At 40.8% G+C, this 22,357-nt stretch overlaps 1 protein-coding gene across 2 annotated transcripts in view; it reads right to left on the bottom strand.

The window, feature by feature from the left end:
• The window catches only part of Tek (TEK receptor tyrosine kinase), a 114,589-nt gene that overhangs the window by 27,231 nt on the left and 65,001 nt on the right, over positions 1 to 22,357 (bottom strand). For both annotated transcript variants that reach the window (XM_006974017.4, XM_006974018.4), the window contains exons 9-12: positions 15,388 to 15,532; positions 14,899 to 15,060; positions 12,576 to 12,710; positions 7,856 to 8,143 (exon numbers count right to left, since the gene is read on the bottom strand). In XM_006974017.4, the coding sequence (XP_006974079.1) occupies positions 7,856 to 8,143; positions 12,576 to 12,710; positions 14,899 to 15,060; positions 15,388 to 15,532 (730 nt within the window). The remainder of the gene's footprint in view (positions 1 to 7,855; positions 8,144 to 12,575; positions 12,711 to 14,898; positions 15,061 to 15,387; positions 15,533 to 22,357) is intronic.

Here is a 22,357-nt window from a genome sequence, read left to right as displayed (position 1 = left end):
TGTGGGTGGCCTCTCGATAATCTACGGTACATTTCTATTTCCTGTTCATGTTAGCACTGCTGCTATTATAAGCAGTTGGCTTTCTCTGTTCTGAGGCTTGCTGCTTACTGAAAGAATCCCAAATAAAATCAGAAGAGGAATCCCAAGCAATAAACAAATAAATGGTAAGAGGGAAGCACGACAAACCTAAAAAAGACCATAATGTTGCTACTGCTAAATTCAAAGATCCTGAAATGAGTAAAGTATTAGATAAAGAATTCCAAATTTCCTTGTAAAAATAATCAGTGACCTCAAAGAGGATACAAGTAAAGAGATGAAGTAAGGAGACCAACTCAGACCTAAAATGTCTCAAAATGGATGAGAAAATCAGCAATACAGAGGGGAAATCCACAATGTTGAAGAGAAATTCAACGTGAAAAGTAAGATGGGTGGGAATGTATGAAAGAAAAACTCGGCTAATTAGAAAAACCACAGTGGAAAGGATTACCAATAGATTAGACCAAGCAAATGGAAGACTATCAGGGATGGAAGACAAAGTAAAGAAAATACTACATTCAAATATCAACTTTAGAAAAAACTCAGACTAGAGAGATGACATGATGAGTAAGAGCATTCGCTACCTGAGCAGGAAGAAGAGAAAGTTGATCCTAGCACCCATGTCAAAAGCCAGGTGTGGCCATGCACACGAATGCAGTGCACTGCTATGGAACAGAGAGACGTGAAGCTCTCTGGGGCATCAGCCTGGCATCAGCCTGGCTCCACTTCAATGCAAGACCCTTTCTTCAAGGAATAAGGCAGAGAGTGCTAGAGAAGAAGACCCAATTTTCTTCCCTGGGTTCTGAGAACATGCACAGGTACACTCACCCATAAATGTGTAAACATGACTGCTACATCTAAGAATCTTGGAATATAATCAGAAGTTTAGACCTAAGTAAGCATCCATAGAATAAAAAAGCTGAAATTAAAAACCAAAGGCATAGGGGCATCCAATTCATAAAATTTCAGGAGAAATTACCTCAAATCTAGGAAAGAAATAGATATCTAAGCACAAGAGGCACTTATACCTTTCCATAGACATGGCCAAACAACCTTTCTACAACACGTTACACTCAACACACCAAAAAGACAAAAAAGAGTATTAAAAGCTGTTAGAGAAAAAAATCCCTAATCCATCTACAAAGGCAAACTCATCAGGATAACATGAGACCTCTCAACAGAAGCCCTAGGAGTCCCTGAAAGTAAGGAACTGCCAACCAGGACCGTTCTATCCAGCAAAAGTATCTATAAAAATTAACAATGAAATAAGGACATTTCAAGACAAGCACCACGAGGGCAGCTGGTAGCTACCGAGACAGACTAAAAGAGATGCTTAAATGAATGCTGTGTACAGAGGAGGAAAAAAGACATTCTCAATTGAGAGCATAGGAAATGATAAATTTCATGAGAAGAAACGTTGAAACAAAGAGAAATAAGAAGGAATTCGTCATGTTCAACACTGTATGCCAGTAAACCACTAATATGAATAGAAAAGAAAGAAAAGCATAACAATCACCCAACTAACCAGAAAAGTTAACTAAATTACAAGTTTTAGCAAACCTCTCTCAGTGATAACCATAAGTATAGATGGTTTTAACTCTCTAATTTAAAAGATTCAGACTTCCTTAATGAATTAAAAGACAAGATCCAACTTCTGTTGTCTCCAAGAAACACACATTGTCAATGGTGAAGACAATAATAGAGTGAAAGAATGGAGGTTTATCAAGAAAACAAAAGTTAAAGACAGGCCAGTGTAACTGTTCTGATAACTGCTTTATTATATTAAGATGTGTTCCTTCTATTCCTACTTTCTTTAGGGCTTTTATCGTGAAAAGGTTTTGGACTTACCAAATGTCTTTTCTGAGATCTTTAGGTAATTTCTATTATGAAGTCTATTTGTGTACTGTTTTACACCTACTAGTACATTTTGAGCAATATTTGCATCCCTGGAATGAAACCACTTTGCCATAGCACATCTTCTTGATATGTTCATGAACTCAGCTGGAGGGTATTTTACTGAGATTTTTTTTTGCATCTAAGTTCATCAGGGAAATTTGTCTATAGTTTTCTTTTGTGTGTGTTTTATCTATTTTATGATAATACCAGCTTTGTAGAAAGAGTTTAATAGTGTTCTTTCCATTTATATTTTATTAAACAATTTGAGTGGCATTAATGTTAGCTCCTTGATAAAGTGTTGGTAGAATTCAGTGTTGAGTATGTCTGGTCCTGGGTTTTTCTTTGTTGGAAGACTATTACTGATATAATCTCATTGCTTGTTAGAGATCTCTTTATGGTATTTATAGCTTCTTGATTTAATTTGGTAAGTCATAGGAATATATCAATTTATTCTATATTTTCCAGATGGTGGTGCATGCCTTTAATCCTAACACTTGGAAGGCAGAGACAGGAGGATCTCTGTGAGTTCCAGGCCAGCCTGGTCTATAGGGTGAGTCTCAAGACAGCCAGAGCTGTTACACAGAAAAACCGTGTCTCAACAAAACAAACAAACAAACAAAAGAATACAAGTTATCAAAGTATACTGTAATGATCCTCTAGAGTTCTTTGGAATCTATTTTTTAAGCATTTATTTGTAGTGTGTGTGTGTGTGTATGTGTGTGTGTGTGTGTGTGTGTGTGTGTATGCATGTGTTCAAGTCAAAGAACAAGCTGCAGTAGTTGGTTGTTTCCTTCTACCATATGGGCCCCAGAAATTGAACTCAGGTTTTCAGGCTTGGCAGCATTTACCTCTTGAGATATCTAATTAGTCCCCAGAATCTAGTCTAATATTCCCCCCACTCCTTATCTCCAGTTTTATAAATTTGAGTATTCTCTTCTTTTGGCTAATTTGGCTAAGGACTTGTTAACCTTATATTTTTCAAAGAATGCTTTTTTTAATTCTTTGTATTGTGCTTTCAGTGTTCATGTCACTAATGTCTGCCCTCATCTTTATTATTTCTTTTAATCCAGTGCATTTGGGATTGTCATACTCTTATTTTTCTGTGACCTTGAGGCTCATCCTTATTTAGTTGAGAGCTCATGCTCTTTACATTATGAATGCTTTTTAATGTAAGCATTCATAGCTATACACTTTTTTCTTGGAAATATGTTTGCTATATCACAAAGGTTTTAATAAATTGTTCATTAATTTTCATTGGAGTCTATTAATTTTTCAACTACTTCTTGATTTCTTAAGTTAACCATTGGTCATCCAAGAGTGTGTTGTTCAGTCTACCAGTATTTGTATTGTTTCTGTGTTTTCTCTTGCTATTGATTTCTACTTTTATCCACTATAATCTGACAGGACATAACAAATTGCTTCAATATTTTTATGTAGATTTTTGAGGCAAAATCTCAGGCTGGCCTCAAAGTTGCTATGTAGCTAAGAATGACCTTTAATTCCTGATCTTCCAGTCTTCACCTGTTGACTGCTAGAATTTCAGGATGGATGACCATGCCTAGTTTATGTGCCATTAGAGGTCAAACCCAGGGCTTTATGTGTGTGTGCTAGGCAAGTACTCTACCAGCTGAGCTCCAGACCTAGCATCAATACTTTTCCATTTTAAACATTTGCTTCATGGTCTAAAATATGACCTATTTTACAAAACATTCTAAAACTATTGGATGAAGTATTCTATAAATATCTGCTAACCAACATTACATTAAATGAACAAATACTGTAGCTGGAGTTACCTCCAGTCCTCAGCCTCTCAGACCAAAATAAACACACACAGGCTAATATTTTTTTAAAACTTCTCGGCCATTTGCTCAGGCCTACCACTGACCAGCTCTTACACTTAAACTCAGCCCATTTCTGTTCATCTATATGTTGCCACGTATTTCGTGGCTTTATCTGTGTGCCTGTTACATGCTGCTCCTGACTCAGCCTTCCACTTCCCAGAATTCTCTCTCTCTTTGTCTCACCTATACTTCCTGCCTGGCTACTGGCCAATCAGCATTTTATTTATTCAGAGTGATATCCACAGCACAAATACTGAATTTTTTCCTCTAAAATTAGTAGTGAGGCAAGACTGTGCACTCACTCCATGCTTAAATACTTCAAGTCTTAATAAGACAAGAAAAGAGATATAAATAGGAATATAAAAAATCAAATTATCCCCATTTGTAGATAGCATTATCTTCTACTTATAGTATCCTAAAGATCCCAAATGGAAACAGATGTGATCACCACTTTCAAACAAGTAGCAAGATAAAAAAATAAACACACAAAACTGAGCAAGCCAGGAACTGGACATGTAGCTCAGTTGGTAGAGAGCTCACCTAGCATGCATAAAGCCCTGCATCCCATCCCCAGCACTGCATAAACTGGGTGTGATGGTGAGTGCCTGAATTCCAGAACTCAGCTCAGGAGGTAGAGGCAGAAGGATCAGAAGTACAAGGTCATCTTCAGCTTTATAGCAAGAGCAAGGCCAACCTGTAATACATAAAACTGTCTCAAAACAACAACATAACTCATTATGGTCCCATATACCAATAGTGAATTTGCCAAGAAAAAAATTCCACTCATGGTAGCTTCAAATAAATGACCTAGGAATAAATCTACTCAAGAGGTGAAAAACATCTACAATGAAAACTTTGAAACACCAAAGAAAGAAGTTGATGATACTACAAAATGAAAAGACCTCCCATGCTCACAGATTAGCAGTGTGAAAATGGCCATATTACCCAAAGCAGTCTATAGACGCCACACAATCCTTAGAAAAAGTCTAATAACATTTATCATAGAACTAGGGAAAAAATCCACAAATTTATATGGAAGCACAAAAAGACCCCAAATAGTCACAGAGCCACAGTCACAAAAATAGCATGGTACTGGCACCAAAAACCAGACTGTGGATAAATGAACTAGAACAGAGAACTCAGAAATAAACCCACATAACTACAACCACCTAATTTTTGACAAGTTTATAAAACATACACTAGAGAAAAGACAGCCTCTTCAGCAAATGATGCTAAGAAAACTAGATATCCAGATATAGAAATATGAAGTTAAATTCCTATGTCTCACCCTGCGCAAAAATCAATTCAAAATGGACTAAAGACCATGTGATGCCTGATGCCAAAGAAAAACAGGGGAAAACTTCAAGATAACTTAGAAGGATCCTAACAGCATAGGAAACCAGCATAAAAGTTGGTAAAAAGAGGAGTGTGTGAAATTTAAAGGCTTCTGTACAGCAGAGGAAGCCATCGATAGGACAAAGAAATGGGTTAAGAAATAGAAGAAAACCTTTTTCAATTACACATCTGACAGTGGACCAACATCCACAATCTGTAAAGGGTTAAAAACATTAAACATTAAGAAAACCTCAAGTACCAAATTGGCAAGTTGGCTAATAAAATGAGCAGGAAGCCTCAAATACCCAACTGGTAAGGAGGCTAATGAGATGAGCAGATCAAAAGAATAAATTCAAATCACCAATGAATATTTGAAAACATGTTCAGCATCCTTAGCCATCAGGGAAATGCAGATTAAAGCTCTGTTGGGATCCTACCTCACCCCAGTTAGCAGAATGGCTGCCATCAAGAAAATAAATGACAAATTCTGGTGGGAATGTAGAGAAAGAGCAACTTTTATCTACTGGGGGCAGGAGTGCAAACCTGTGCAGTTACTATGGAAATCAGGATGGTGGTTCCAAAACAGAATCTCAAAACTATCATCTAAGCTGGGTATGGTGACTCATGCCCATAATCCTAGCACTGAGGAAGCTGGGACAAGAGGATCACCATAGGTTTTAGGTCAAACTGGGCAACATACAATGATATATATGTATGCAAATGTCATAATAAAACTCACTATTTTATATGCTATCGAAAATAATTCATATGGGGATGGAGAGAGGGCTTAGTAGTCAAGAGCACTGGCTAATCTTCCACAAGATCTGCATTCAATTTTCAGTACCCATATGACATCTAGCGACTGTGAAAACTCCAAATCAAATACTCTCTTTGGTCTCCACAGGCACTGACCACATGTGCTGGACAGACATAAAAGCAGACAAAATGCCCATAAATATAAAAGAAAAATAAAATCTCAAAAATTATTAAAAAATAATAATGTCATATTTATAAGAAAGAATATTATATAGATGTTTAAAAGGCATATGTTAGAGTAAAATAAATTAGAAGATATAAATCATGCTTATTCAGAAAAGGATGAAGATGTATATATATATATATATACATATACATATATATATACATATAAATACACTTATGACTCTACAACTGTATCTATACTAAAATGAATGGAAAGACCCATAATAAACACAATTCTGTCTGGAGACAGAGGAAAAGAAAGAGTTGGAATAACAGTCACGGGAAATTTGTGTGTGTGTACATTTTGTTATTATTAAAAGTACAAATGACAAAGTGTGAGAGTTGTCCATTCTCTGTGTCATGTTAGTCCTTACACTATTCTGTAACTTCTAACTTTCACACAATTAAATAGATAGATAGATAGATAGATAGATAGATAGATAGATAGATAGATAGATAGATATAATTTATAGATAGATAGATAGATACAAATGTGTGTATATGAAATATGAATGACTGTTCTAGTTTTTGGTTTTGGGGTTTTTGTTTGTTTGTTTGTTTTTTTGTCCACTTGACACAAGCTAGATTTACCTGAGGAGACCACAATTGAGAAAATGCTTCCAAAAGGTTGGCCTACAGGCAAGCCTGTGAGACATTTTCTTAATTAGTGTTGTTTGTGAAGGCCCAGCCTATTCTGGGTGGGGCCACATATCTGAAGAGGGGAGCATTGCTGAGCCCCTGAGGTGCATAAGAAAGCAGGCTGAGCAAGCCTAGAAGTAAGTACTATTCTCCATGGCCTCTGCTTTAGTTCCTGGCTCAAATTCCAGCCTTGGTTTCCCTTAACAGACGGCAACATAGGGTATGTAAGCCAAATAAACCCTTTCCTCTCAAGTTGCTTTGGTTGTGGTGTTTTCTCACGACAATAGAAACTCTAACTATGACAATGATGAATAATCCCTAGACACTGGCAAACAGTACAGATTTCCATGAGTCACTGGTATGAGAAAGTATTACTGAGGAAATATGGAGCTCTTTCTCCTACATGTTACTGAGCCAAGAGAAGTAGCTGCAGCAGACAGCCTTGACTCTGGGTTTGGTGAGGACCATGTAGTAGGTGGTACGGCCAATAGGTATCTCTAGCCCGTCTTTCCAAGGCTTCAGATTACAAAGACACAGACCTCATTCCATGAAGCACGTTAGACTCACTGTCCAAAGACAGAGAAGTTTCAGTATTACAAAGAACCTCGGGGTTTCAAATAACCAATCTAAATACAGAAAAGCCTGGACTACAAGACATTTTTAGAGAAAAGAGGTTTTTAACTGTTCTCATAAATATTTTTAAACTCTGATAACAGTATGTTATGAAGAATTTCCAAAGCAAATTATTTTGTTTATAAAATTGAGGAAGACTCATTCATCATGAATCAGCATCCATGTATATAAAGATATATAATAATGATAACCCTTAAAAATTGTCCTATAGCTGTTAAAGCCCCAGAGAACTTTATTATTGCTACTGATATTCTTGTTGCTAATAAACAAGTCCAGAGCAAGGACAGACAAATTGCAGCATGGTGTTGCCCAATTGCCAGTGGGCCCTTCCAGTATACTACTGAAGGACATTAAGATGATTCCATGGACACTTATTAGCTTTCATTCACATAATAAACACCCTTGGGACCTCTAAGGCCTTGTGCTAGAAGTTAGGTTCAAAGGACAGTAGGCAAATGTTGCTGAGGGAGGCTGGGGCAGTGCCAGTTACTTACTGTCACTAAGGGTCCAGGCCGTGAGGTCTTCACTCCACTCCCCCTGGGCCTTGGTGTTGACTCGAGCTCGGACAACATACTGTTCCCTGGGGCTTAAGTTGTTCAGTAGCACCGAGGTCAGGTTCCCTGGCACTTTGATGTTCTGCTGATCACTTTTTTTTTGCATGGACCTCCTCTCAACTTCGACATAAACTTCATCTTTTGAGGTTGGAAATATTGGTTGCCAGGTCAAATTTAGAGTCGTCTGGCTTTTTGGCAGGAGACTGAGACCTCTTGGAGGAGGGAGTCCTAGAAGTCACCAAAAGATGGTTATTTTCATATTGGATGGAAGTAATGACAGCTCCAGAGGGCATCTGCAACGAGTAATCTTGGTTTCTAAAATAACATAAAATACCCACAAGCTACCAAAACACATAAGCAAGCAGCCATGATATTTCCCCTCCTAACACAGCAGTAAATCTTTGAAGTAATTTTTACATACACCTTGGGTGGTTTTAATATAGAAACACAACCTTCTTGAGAACAACTTGCAACATGACTAAATTTTTCAAGAGCCTTAAAAATGTTTATATTCTTTGGCCTTAACACCTGACTACCAGGGATTTATCCTGAGGAAATAAATATTCCAAAGGAAGATGAAAATATCTGTGCATGGGGATGTTCATTTACAGCATTCTTATAATAGTAAATGATGCGGGAAGAGCAAATCTTCAAAATTCTTTAATGAAATGACAGTCATCCCAAGGGTTACTACAAATGAGTAAGAGCAGGCGCTCAATCAAAATAGTTACAGTGTTACAGGTAATGGGAACTTCCTAAGTCAAGTCCACAACTGGAAAGGGAAGCAGAGCAACTAATAGAAACGAACACAGTGGGTTTTGTTTCATTACCATTTTGAGAGAGACATTTTCAAGCCACAAATGTCAGGTCACTTCCTCCCAGCAAGGAGAATTTCAGGTATCACACCCGCTATGGTGAGGGGCTAGCCCTAACCCCATCCTGACCACATTACTGTACTAGCTATAAACACCTCTTGCCTGGCTACACCTACCCAGGATGGGGTACCAGAGAAGCTGCCAAAAGAAATAGTATGAATTTTTAAAATTAGAGAGACAGGAACAGCCTGCTTCTACTTCATAATCTGGGCAAATCCATAACCTAAGTTCACCTGTAAAATGGCACAGGCAGACTCATCTTCTAGTCACAGGAGAATAAGGGGGATAATGGTCATGAAAGAGTTTGGGAAGTCTTAGGAACTCTGTCGATATTTTTTCCCTCCTTCCTTTCCTTTCCCATCTCATGTCCATGAATAAAGGAAGAAGATGTCTACTTTTAATTAATAACCAGTAATTGATTTATAAGTTCCAAATAAAAAGTCCCTTCAAAGCATGACAAGAGCCTTCCTTCCTCATCTCAGGACAGTGGCATCATCACCCCCGGGCATGGGAGTTTGGGGGTCAGGTAGGACTGATTTGCAGAGTGTGAGAACATTTTAGATCATGACAAAGCTTTCCAAATGGTGGTCACAGCACACGAATAGACAGACAGTGTGCCTGTAGTGTTAAATTCTTACTTGCAATATAGTCTAATGGGACTCACATTTAAAGGAAAAAAACCCAACTCTTTATGGTGGGACTTAAAAAAGGGAATTTAAAAAACACTTCCAACTCTTAGCCAAAGGAAGAAGGAAGGGTCCTGAGAGCCTACCCAGCTCTAATTGTCCGTAGACTGATGAGGACTAGCAGTTGTGCACACATTTGCCTGGCATTTTGCTAAAAGTCTTCTTGGCTCATCACTAGCATCCAGGAAGATGAAGAAAGGTGCTATCTACTCCTTTTGCTAGCCTCTGGAGCTTTAATCCGAACAGAAGCCACCCTCAGCGGATGTACAGACAGTTTATAAAGCACAGGCGAGTGTCAGGAAACATTTGTAAAACTCCTCAGCCTTTGCTTTGGGTAGTGGGAGGAGCTTCAAATGCAGCCATCTCTACTTTAGCCTCCCTTTGGGGACACAGTCACCCTTCACCCAGCTTTGGCTGTTCTCTTCTCTGCAATGAGCTCGGAACATGTTCTCCTCCCCGTCTCCTGGCCTCCCAGCCTTCCCCACCTAATGAAAACAAACAGTGCCACTGCCAGATGAATCGAAAAGCCAGCATCAGCAGAATTCACTTGGTGGGAAAGGGGGACCTTCAAGAGTTCCCTTTCCACTGCCCCCAGAAGTACTTTGAAATATTCCAAGAGGTCCCTAAATGCATCCTGGCTGGAATGTATTCTGAGGACTGGATGCCCGCGCCGCAGGTCTGGGGAGTTTTTTATGTTCTGTCCCATGAATACTTTCCGCTTGAGTCAGATTGTGACCTTCCTCTTTTGATGCAATAATGAACTAAGGGAGAATTAACTGCCACCTGCCTCTCAATGCAGGGTAATGACCCAGCAGGAGCCCCTTTACTCGAGTCATGGAGATATCTTTATTCTCCCTACAGAGTTTATTTGATATTTTTTATCATGATGGGATGCCATTTCTTACTGTTACCTTAGAAGTGGCTAGAGAGTTTGCAGAGAAATGGAGGTCAGAGTCTACAGTGTAGGAGGAAAGTGGAAGTATTAAGAAAGTGAGAGGTGGTGGGGATCCTGGGAAGGGAGAAACAAGGTGTAAGGAGCTGGGAGTGGGGGCCGTGCTTGCAAGGACGACAAGCCTCAGTTGTCAGAAGCCCACGGGAGCTATTAAGATAAAGTGTCTAGGAACCAAACAGCCAAAGCTCAAGAGCTGTAACTGAGATGGTAGGCGTTGGTACACTAAGCCCTGGGATGTGAGCCTCTGCCTGACTCTGGAGCTTTGGGGCTTCAAGCTAAAAGCTTCTGTGTTTGGAAGCTATTGTAGTTTGGATGCAAACTGTCTCCAGGAAAGCTCATGTACCAGAGGCTTGGCTCTCAGAGGACAGTGCTGCTTTTGGACATTCTAGAACACTGAGAAGTCAAACCTAGGTAGACGATTACCTTACTGAATGCGGGTACTGAGTAGTTTTCTGGTTGCCTGGCCCTTTCCCCTACCCTGCTCTTCATGGTCACCATAAGAGGAAGAAGATCCCTTTGCCACAGGTTCCCTCCACCAGTACGCTCTACCTACACAGATAGAGTGAGTGACCTTGGAGCGAATCCTCTGAAACCAGGAGCTGAAACACACCTTTCCTTCCTAAGTTGTTGTCTGGGGAATTTGTTCTGAGTGACAAGGAAGCTGATGCAGAGCTGAACAGTTCTGACCTGCTGTAGAACACAGGGCACTGTAAAGAACACACAAGAACTTGCAACTATAAACCACTCATCAGGTGATAATAAGAGTGATTAAAGGACACAGAATGAATCAAGAGACAGGAAGAGAATATTATAAAGGTCACTCTAGTGTTTCAGAGGAGGGCATCAAGGAGCAGGAAACTGGAATTCAGTTAGCATCAAGGAGTCTGCACACATCGAGAGCTCCTCCATCCACATGATGCAAGGCCAGTAGATACTGAATAACACCAGTAAAGGAAGAAATGTTCTGTAGGTGTGACTCACACCTGTACTCAGCACTGGAGAGGTTGAAGCATGAGAATTAGCACAGTTAAAGGTCTGCATGGGCTATATTGTGAATTCCAGTCCTGGACTGTAGAGTGAAGCCAGAGAGAGAGAGAGAGAGAGAGAGAGAGAGAGAGAGAGAGAGAGAGAGAGAGAGAGAGAGAGAGAGAGAGAGAGAACCTAACTATTGAACCATAACCTTCCTTCAAACCTATTGGATCAAAAATTCAGGGTAGATAGTGTTGGAGAGATAGTTCAGGGGTTAAGAGCACTGGCTTTTCCTCCAGAGGACCCAGGTTTGATTTCTAGAACCCACATGGTGGATCACAACCAGCTGTAACTCTACTCCCAGGGGATCTGATGCCCTGGGGCGTCCACAGACACTGCATGAATGTATTGTGCAGACATACATGCAGGCAAAAACACTCATATGCACAAAATAATACAGTAAAATTTTAAAAGATTCTGGGAGTAGGGTCCAGCAATTTGTTTTAACAAACTCTTCAGGTGGTTCTGGTGGATACTAACGTTAGAACCACTGACTTAGCAACATCAAGGTAAACACTGAAATAAATAGCTTAGTATAGAAACCGAGGTTGAAAGGAAGCAGGGCTGGGGGAGGTGGGGGGTAGAGCAGAGGAGGACCTTTCCTCAAACAAAAGCCTTTCCTTCTATTTGATGTTTGAACTAAGGGCATGGATTACTTTGAAAAATAGAAATTATTTTTTAAAAAATAAATAAACTTGGATTTTCTGAAGCATGTTTGTGGCAAAAGCCTGGTACGGTCCCGTGGGATGGAAACAGGAAGCTGGGGGTGATATACAGAAGTCAAGGCTCAACACAGTGGCTGCTAAGTAAATCTCAAGTCCTCAGGGATGGCCTCGCCTTCCTGAAGGCTCATCTGCTTCCTCCTCTGTCCCCCTGGATGGCTACAGTCCCCCTCCCCCCTGGAGACAGAGCAGCAGTCCAGCCCAAATAAAGGATCTGTTTGGCTCGAAGTTTCGAGTCTTCCTGTCACTTTCCTACCCCGTCCACAGCAAACTCCTTCCACCTCCATCCCCACCCACCCACTCAGCCCACACCACCCTTCCTGCTCTTCCTTCCTCTTTCCCCTTCCTCCCGCTCCCACCCAGCTCAGGAATAAATGTCTGCTGGCTTCCACTGACCGACAGATGCTGTTGTGAATCGTCTCACAGGTCCAGGATGGCCTTCTCCACCCTCTCCAGGACGGGCCAGCTGCACACACAGCTCGTAGTCAGTCTGAGGCTCCAAGTAGTTGAGTGTGACAATCTCATTCATCACTGGGAAGAGAGAAAAGTCCAGAAAGCTTCAATTTGCATCCTGTTATGTTTCTTAAAACCAGAGTGGCTGCTATTGCAATGGGAACTAAATAAGGTTTTTAAAAATCAGTGTCTTGGTAAAGCAAAGAGGTAATTCCATATTCATGGATATACAGTTTCCAATATAAGGGGAATTAGGCCTTTGATCGGGTATGTCCAGGTTTCAGTGTACATATTAGCATGTACATTTCTAGGCTATATATACATTTCTGCTCTAGTGTTTTTTACATTTTCAATTGCAAAATTAAACCTCACAAATCTACCACACAGGATGCCAGACTTGGGAGGCTCAATTAGCATACTATAAAATGTTATTTTCACTGTTTTCAAGGACACACACTGATTGCAATCAAGCTGTTGAGAGAAAAAAGGCCCAGCAGGTTTTTGTTTAATGTTACCAGACAATGGATCTCTGATAGCCATATCCTCACAATCAGGGGTTCTAGAGCCTCTTAAAAACATTTTCCACAAATAGCTGGCCTGCGCGTTTCTCTTAGCTATTTGTTTTGTCCGTTCCTTTATCTCTGTCTTTATCTCTATGGATATAGCAAAGTTCAATTCTGACTTACCTTATGATAAATTGCTAATTGGTAAAAAAAAAAAAAAAGAACTATGTTTATCAATTCTTAGAAGATCGTTTTTATTATTAAAAACATATTACACACACACACACACACACACACACGCACACACACACACACACACACACACACACACGGCCCAGCTGTTGATGTTGGAAACAGAAAAGCCACAAAACAACCTTAAATCCTTGAGATTCCAAAGTTGGGCTGGATCTACACTGGAATCTGAAGAGTTCAGTAATAAATAATACTGTTGTTTTATTTGGTGTATCAAGCTCAGCTGAATTATTGAGTCAAACCTCTGTTTTTCTTACAGTATTTTTAGATTTGTTTGGTTATTTTGTGTGTGTCTAGGGGTATTTTGCCTGCATATATAAGGGTACCATGTGGGTGCCTGGTGCCCATGGAGTTCAGAAGAGTGCATCCAATCCCCTGAGACTGGAGTTACACATAAATGTGAACCATCATGTGGGTGCTGGAGATTGAACCCAGGTCCTCTCTCTGCATCAACAAAAGTGTTCTTAACCACTGAGCCAACTACCTGGCCCTCTTTTTTTTTTTTTAACTTTCTCAAGTGTCTACATACAATAAAACATAGGGAAAATGTTAGGCACAATTTGATAAAATTAGGAGTGGCAGGATCCGCATTGCCCACTAGCAGGGCAATGACAACTGTCTGCCTGCAAGACGGCCCAGTTATAACAGGATGAGCAACTGGTAAGTCTCTCTTTTTTTGAGACAGGGTTTCTCTGTGTAGCTTTGTGCCTTTCCTGGAACTCACTCTGCAGCCCAGGCTGGCCTTGAACTCACAGAGATCCACCTGCCTCTGCCTCCCGAGTGATTAAAGGCATAAACCACCACTGCCCGACTGTCTCTATTTTTAACTTACATTTTTTTAAATTATGGTTTTACATTATCACACAGCAAATAAAACTAATATGTGTCTTAAGATACATTTACCTTTTCATGACATTCATAATCTTTTATTATGTGCTGCATTCTTTTTTGTCCAGAAGCAGAGAGGGATGAGCATCCCTTTTGGCCACACCCCCTCCTTTTCCCTACCCCAAGTGCAATCCTGTCTGCCACAGACTAAACTTTTCCAGGTTCAATTTTTTATAAAACCCTCTGTGTTCAGGGTCTTTGGGATGAAACAAGGTAGGAAATGAGAGGAGAGAAAATCTAGCACAGCAGAAATCATTGCTCTCAAGATCTAGGCAGATTAAGGGCCTCTACTTTTCTATCATGGCCGTGAACCTTCCTGTTCACATGGTAGAAACACTTTCCACCAGGGCCAGGCATGGCAGAGTCCTAAATTACAACTGGGGCTTCAGAGTCCTGTAAAGGAAAGCTGATACAGATAGTAGCCCACAGTGTGGCTATGTCTGTGTCCCAAAGTGCTCAGTAGCATTAGAAAGTCATTTCTGGAACTTGAATGGCCTCTACATGTACTAAAATATTCTTAATGCAGTGTGGGTTAATGTGGGTGGAAGGAGATTTTGATATACAGGGAAATCTTGTTCCTGGTTCTAGACCTCCTGCTGGTGCCTCTTGTGTCCAAACCTTACCTTGAATATGTCTCCAGGCCTCATAATGATTAACAGGTTTGTAGAGAAGTTTCTTGGATTTGATTGGTCCATCCCCAAAGTATGGTTCAGAGCTGATGTTGATGATGGCAAAGTTGTGTCCAGTGTCAATCACATTTGGGGCATGCAGGGGCTTTGGAAGAACTGAAGAAAGTTTTAGCAATCAGATTCATTCTTGAGTTCGGGGGTGGGGGGTGGGGTTGCTAGTGTTCTCTAAGTGGTGAAAGAGGATTTGCTCCTTGGAGTTCCCTCCTGGGATTTAATCTCATGGCTAACTCTGAGATCTCTGATTTGGTTCTGCTTTCCTTACTGCTATCTACACTCAAAGATGTTTCCTTAAAATACCCATGGCCACAACCCTCCAATGGGTTCTGATTACGTGAAGGCTTAAAATCTAAAATTTGTGCCACGACCCATAAGGCCCTATCATGGCTTCAAGAACATACCCTTGGTATGTTGAGTGAAACTTACCTTTGACAGAAATGTTGAAAGGCTTTTCCACCATCCCGGCCACTGTGTTCACACTGCAGACCCAAACTCCTGACTCAGGAGGGAAGATCTGGTGGATGGTGAATATGGCCACTGAGAAATGATCTGTATGGTTGAAGTCATTTGGCTAGAACAGTCAAACACAGAAAAACATATTGAAACTTCTTGGGATAGGTACTTAAACACAAAGGTCCATAACACATACTCCAGCTCATTGTTTAGTAGGAAGTTTTCTAGGAGAGACTGAGGAGCCAAGTACAATGCTAATATAATCACTGGCTTATTTCCAAAGCTATTGTAGCAGCCCTGAAAAGTTTACACTGGACTGGTGCCCTCCCAGATCCTGCTGTTGTATTTGTGTTTGGAAGTGTGGAATAAACACTTACCAGCAAGGAGTTTAATTCTTTTAAAACTGCTCTGAGTAGCATTTTTTTTTCTTTTCTGGCCTAATACAGAGATGGCAGGATGGAAGGACAAAGTAGCTTCCTGCGAATTTGAGGGGCTGTTGGGTATGGTGCAATGGGAAAAGACACATGGATCTGAAGACACAGGGATCCCTATTCCTTTTGTCCACTTCCTCGGTTACGCATCTAGCTCCCTATTGGTTGAACATGAGGCAGGCAAGGCTACAAAGTTATGGGACGAAAACAGCTGACTTAGATGCCCCAGCAATGGTCTCTTCACAGAGCAATACACCCAAAGAACTGTTGACTCACCAAATTGCCTTCATGGGAGCTGAGGGAGTTGGGTAAGAGAAACCAGTGACTGGTTTTAGCGTGAAAATACAAAAAGGTATATACTGTTGAAGGTGGAAAGCAAACTTACTTGGAGATCTCCCAACTCCAAGCAGATAGTGTGGAAAGAGATAACTCCCACTTGGGTGGGGGGATTAAGTCCAAGCCTTAGACTTGAGCTAATGCCAGGTACATCATAGTGAAACCCAGTTGTCAGGCAGAGCCTCACGGCCTCTGACCCTCTAGGCTAGTATGTACTCTATAAACTAAATGGTTGGACCTTTGTTCACCAAGAACTTCCTCCATCACCCAACCTTTGGGCCACAGCAAGGAACAAGATTCCATCTACTGATGAGCAGGGAAAGAAACTGAGCATAGGACCTTGCCTTGGAACTCAGTGCTAAATAGTGAGACCAGGCACTAGGTGGATCCCAAGTACCCATATCCTGAGACCAGTGCTCAAGAACAGAGACTCCAGACTTGGCACCAAGTAGGATTGTATATCCCCTGCTGAAACAGACTTATGTTCATTTGCATCATTTACAGCCAAAGTATGAGCCTCAAACAAATCCCAAAGACTGTGCAGACCCTTTGAAATTGTGCCAATCAGATGCTAGTCCAACTGAGCATCTGCCAGAGTAGCCAGGAGACTCCCTCCACCATCCCTCCTTTGAATGGTGGCTTGAAAACCAAACATGGGGCCTATCCTCAAGCTACTGGCTGCAAATGAAGCCTCCAGGCTTACACTGGTTGCCCAGTGGGGGCCATGGCTGTCCCAACCCACAGGTAAGTCAAAGGAGACCCTAGAGGGGGAGTGAGAATGTGGGAGACAAGAGACATGAGAGATGGAGACAAGACAGGATTCTGATCAAGTCTCATTTATTCAACAACATCTCAGGGTAGATATAGATATAGGGCAAGTTGGGGTGAGAAAGCTCTAACGCTTGCAAAAATGGGTATCTAAGCAACCACAGCTGAAAGCCCCTCAACTGCAGAAGCAGTATGTACTGAACACAGGAAACCGATATAGGGCATGAGGAAATAGCAGTCCTAATACAGCTAAAGCAATCATAAAGTGGCTTTAAGAGTCTCTTGCACTGGTCTCAGTGGCAAATTTCCTACACATGGCTCCAGTTATTTGGGGTTCTCTTTTGGGGCCAATATCAACTCTGACTGGTTGCAATGGTCTGTGAGTGCACCTCAGCAGCAGACATCCCACAGCAAAGTGTGCTTTGGTCCCAACCCTATGATGCACCAGTCTTAGATGGCTGTGGGCTCCAAGGGTGACCCAGCATGGCAGCATTGATGTCTATAGAACGGCCTAACCTACTTCTCTCCCAGCCAAGGCATCACAACATAGACTATGTGCTGAGAAGAAAAAAAGAGGGAGGGAGGTGCCAAGTGATTATACAAAATAATGGGGCCTCTGCAGTGAGGCCCAGAACCATGGAGAATCAATTGGTAATCCAGGCCCAGAAGGACAAACTCCATATGTTCTCTCTCATATGTGAGTCTTACCTTCAACTCTTGAGTTCTTTTTGCTTTACATGGAGAACTGACGGAAGCCAGGAAACTAAGAAGAGGAGTGGGGTAGTGGAACCCAGTAAAAAGAAAGGAAAGACAGGAAGTACCGAATGGTAAGATTTGAGCAGGAAGGGAGGTAGGAAGATTAGAGAAACGAGGCTTCAGGGTGAGAGAAGGTTAATAGGGAATAAAGAGAGCCTAATAAAGCCATGTAGGAGATGTTGTTTGATTGTAACACCCACACAAAAAAAAATCAAAACACAATTGAAAGAAGTTGCCTTGCAAGACTGGACATTGCTGCCCCTGGAAACAGTGGAGTATTCACAGAGACCCCAGTCCCAAGTATGAGACACCTCCACAGGAGTGGGCCTGTGAAGGGGGCACCAGAAACTCCCAAACAACATAGCTCTTCCCAATCCTCTTAGCTGCCTATCAGAACTAGAGGGATCTGGTCACAGTACAGAAGACACCACACAGCTTGGTCCTAAGAAATTAAGTGAACAGGCTAACACTGAGCTGGAAACTTCCACCATCCTGGCTGGCATTCAAACCACTGGAGGCTGCTGAGTAGGTTGCTGGGGGAATGGGGTAAGGCATCATTGGTCTTGCCCAGAGGTGAGCCCGATGAAACATGTCTAACCTGTCAGCCAAGACATGTGCACTTGTACAGATGTGGCTTCTCTGTGATAGTATTTTCCCTGCCCACTTCTTTTCTTATATTTATAAACAATGTTAAGTTGATAACATTTGAAAACAGATGCTTATACAAAAATATTGTGAAGCTTCATTGTAACCACAAAGCAAAATACTATAAAAGACTTTGGTCAATCTAGAATTACTTGGATACCTAAACTGTACAACGACACAACAAAGTAAGAAAATTATACATCATGAGCATTCAAGAACAGTAACCATGAAGTCATCTCTTTAGATGCAGAAAAAAACTTTGACAAAATCCAACATCCCTTATTTTAAAAAGCCCTGAAGAAATTCAGAATAGAAGAAATATATACCAAAATAAAAAAGTTATACATAACAAATCTATAGTTGGTATTATATTAAATAGGGAAATCATTTCTGTTAGAATTAGGGGCAGGACAAGAATATCCCATTGCTTCCCTTCTTATTCAATATAGAACTAGAAGCCTTAGCTATGGGTGAAAGACTGTTATAATGAAAGCAGTCAAATATTGGTGAAAGATGTGGAAGGACAGCTTGTGTTCAGGACTAAGAAGAACAAATACTGTTAAAAGATTCATACTATGCAAAGCAAACAGTGCAGTCTTTTTAGAAACACCGGTGAAATTCTTAACAGAGAAAAAAAAACACAAACAGCAAAACCCCAGAATTTATATTTGAAAAACCAACAAAATAACAAGACAGCAAAGGGGATGTAGAGATGGTTCAGAGGTTAAGAGCATTTATTGCTTCTTCAAATGGCAAGGGTTCAGTACACAGCACTCACATAGCAGCTCACAACCACTTATAACTCCAGTCCCAGGGCATCTGATGCCCTCTTTGGCCTCACTGAGCTCCTGTGTTGCGGGATATTCAGTCATACTGTGAAACCCAAATTTGCGTTAATTAACTAAAATCAACCTGGGATCAAGAGGCCAAGTTAGCAACTAGTTGACAGAAAGTAATCACAGAGAGCCAGAGGATGTCTGGAAGATGATAGATACACAGGAAGTAGTAGGAAGGACTTTGAGTGGTGTGGGGGTTTTTGTTTTGATTTGTTTTGTTTGTTTTTGGTCTGGCAGAGTGGAAAAATAGTATCTTTCATAGATGGCAAAGAGAGGTCAGCTAGTTGCTGTTCAACCTCTCTGAGCTATCAGGTTTTCACCCTCGTCTCTGACTTCCAAGTCTTCTTGGTAAATAGAATGAGAGAGATTTATTAAAAGCTACATTTGCTGTGAGTGACAGAGCTGGTGCCTGTGGGAACAGAATTCCCACCAGGTCACAACCTGAGCAGCTGGGCCCCTGCCAGAGAAGCAGGCCAGTAACTTCGGAGACACAATTATTGGCTGAAACAGCAGTAGATTAAAATGCCGCCTCTATGACAATGAAAAAAACAACACTCCTGTACCCATATAGTGCACCTATACCCATATACTCACACAGGCTCACACATTTATTAATCAGTTAATTGACAGCAAAGAAAAACTGAGCAAAAACAAAACACAGGAGTCCTTACAATTTCTATCTACACTGCAAAACTATAGTGATTAAAACTGCACATCATTGACATGAAATAAGAAGCGTAGACCATTCAGATAGAACAGAGCACTGAGAAGCAGACCCCAGGTACACAGCAAAACTAATCTGCACAAAGTGCTAAAAATATACACTGGAACAAGGACAGTCTTCTCCGTAAGTGACACTAGGGAAATGGCATGTTCACAGTCTATGGGACTGGACCGCAACCTCACCACATCCCAAATGGGAACTATGGGGAAACATTCAGGACATTAGCATGGACTAGGAATTTTTAGATTAGGACCATTCACAATTAAGGTGTGTCTTCTCACATCAAACAAATGATAGCTCATGATGGTGAGGATATGGAATAAGGGGAACACTCATCCATTGCTGGTGGAGTTACAGCTACAAGTCACTATGGAAATCAGTGTGGTGGTTCCTCAAGAAGCTGGGAATAGAGCTACTTCAAGATCTTGGGCATATATCCAAAGGATGCTCCATTTTACCACAGAGATACTTGCTCATCTATGTTTATTGCTGCTCTATTCAAAATAGACAGAAGTTGGAAATATCATAAATGTCCTTCAACAGAATATATAAAGAAAATGTGGGATATTTACACAATGGATGTTACTTAGCTGGTAAAAGAAAAATGAAATTCACAGGTAAATGGATGGAGCTAGAAAAAAATCATCCTGAATGAGATAACTCAGACCCAAAAAGACAAATGGGGTATGTATTCTCTTATATGTGAATGTTAGATATTAAATCTTCTATAAGGAGGCTATAATCCATATAACCACAGATATTGGGTATAAAGTAAGGGACTAGAGGGGAGGGAAGAAACTCCTAAAATAGAATAAATAGCATATCTGGTTATGGAGAAATGGGTAGGAGATTGGATTGGAAGATCAAATGGAGAGGGAGAGGTAAGAGCCATCTTAGGGATCATATGGAAACCTACTATAGTAGAAGATAGCTAAAATATATACATATACATATACATATATACATATGAAAAAAACTTTGAATGGAATCACCAAATCATGGGGAGACAAAGGATCAACTAGATATCTCTTATCACCAAGTGAAACCTCCAGTGCCAGAATTAGGCTACATCTAATCAAGTTGTTGTTCAAAGAGGTCTCATGGAAACCTCCCAAATAACCCAGGCTATTGCCATGACTATTTGTTGCTCTCCATTAACTAATGGTAAGGTCCTATTGATGAAGACAACACCTACATTACTCACCAAACACTGAAACATCCAGCTGGTGCCTACCCAGAGTCTTCACCCCTATTGACGAGTGTTCATGGATTTAAGGCCCACTCCATGAGATGAAACCCATACCGAACACTGCTCAGATGGCCATGAACCTAAGACTAGATAGGCTTGAGATGGCTGTCCATCTACAGAGAGACAGTGAGAGGGAGAGGAAACAGTGAGAGAGAGGAGACAGTGATAGAGAGAAGAGATGGGGGGTATGGATAGGGTGAGGGGGACTAGATAAACCTAGGGGAAAACCAAATACCACTGTTCTGCCAGCAATAAAATGACTCCTAACAACATTCTGTTACACTCATAAATCAGTGTCTCACTCAGCCAACATCAGATCCTCCCATAGCAGATGGGAACAAATACAGAGACTCACAACTGGACAATATGTGGAGAGTGAGAGACATTGGAACACTAAGTTCTAAATGCAATGTATTCATCAAAACCCTCCACTCAGGGCCCAAGAAGCTATGTGGAAGAGGAGGCAAAAAGATGGTAAGATCCAGTGGGGATGGAAGACACCAAGCAAACAATGTCTTCCAGACACAACAGGACCAATGTACATATAAACTCACAGACACTGTAGCAGCATGTACATGTCCAAGACAGATGGGGTCTCAGTGCTGAGATGGGAAGTGGACACAGTCTTCCATTCCTAAACTAGAAGCTATCACCATTTGACAACCACTTTCAAAGGAAAAATTTAGTTTCCCTAATGGAGTCTTACTGGATACACAAACCACACTTAAGGGAGGCTCCATGACCAACAATAGAAGGCCAAGACAAATTGAACTCAGCGATGCTTTTTGGAAAAATTTTGCTCATAATGATTTTTTTGTTTGTTTTTTGTTTTTAACCTAACTTGTCTTTTGCTTGTCTATTATGGTTTCTGATTTTGGGTTTTTATGGGTTTTTTGTGTGGTTGCATATGTGTGTCTATGAGCGGGTATGTGTTTCTCATGTTTTTTCTTTGTTTTCTCTTTGTGTTTGTTGTGTTTTATTCTGGTTTGTTTGTTTATTGGTCTGTTTGTTTTCTAAAGAGAGAGAGAAAGAAGGCATGGAGTTGGATGTGTGGTGAGATGGAGAGGATCTGGAAGGAGATAAGGGAGGGGAAACCATGATCAGAATATACCGTATGAAAAAATTATTTTCAATTAAAAAATTCCTCATGTCTGGGATGGGCATAGAGCATTGGTAGAGACCCTCCCTAGGCTCAGGC

The sequence above is a fragment of the Peromyscus maniculatus genome, chromosome 2, assembly GCF_049852395.1.
Source record: "Peromyscus maniculatus bairdii isolate BWxNUB_F1_BW_parent chromosome 2, HU_Pman_BW_mat_3.1, whole genome shotgun sequence".
In the NCBI taxonomy this organism is placed as follows: Eukaryota; Metazoa; Chordata; class Mammalia; order Rodentia; family Cricetidae; genus Peromyscus; species Peromyscus maniculatus.
Note: the sequence above shows the minus strand (reverse complement) of the source record. Positions and strands in the feature narration are given on the sequence as shown.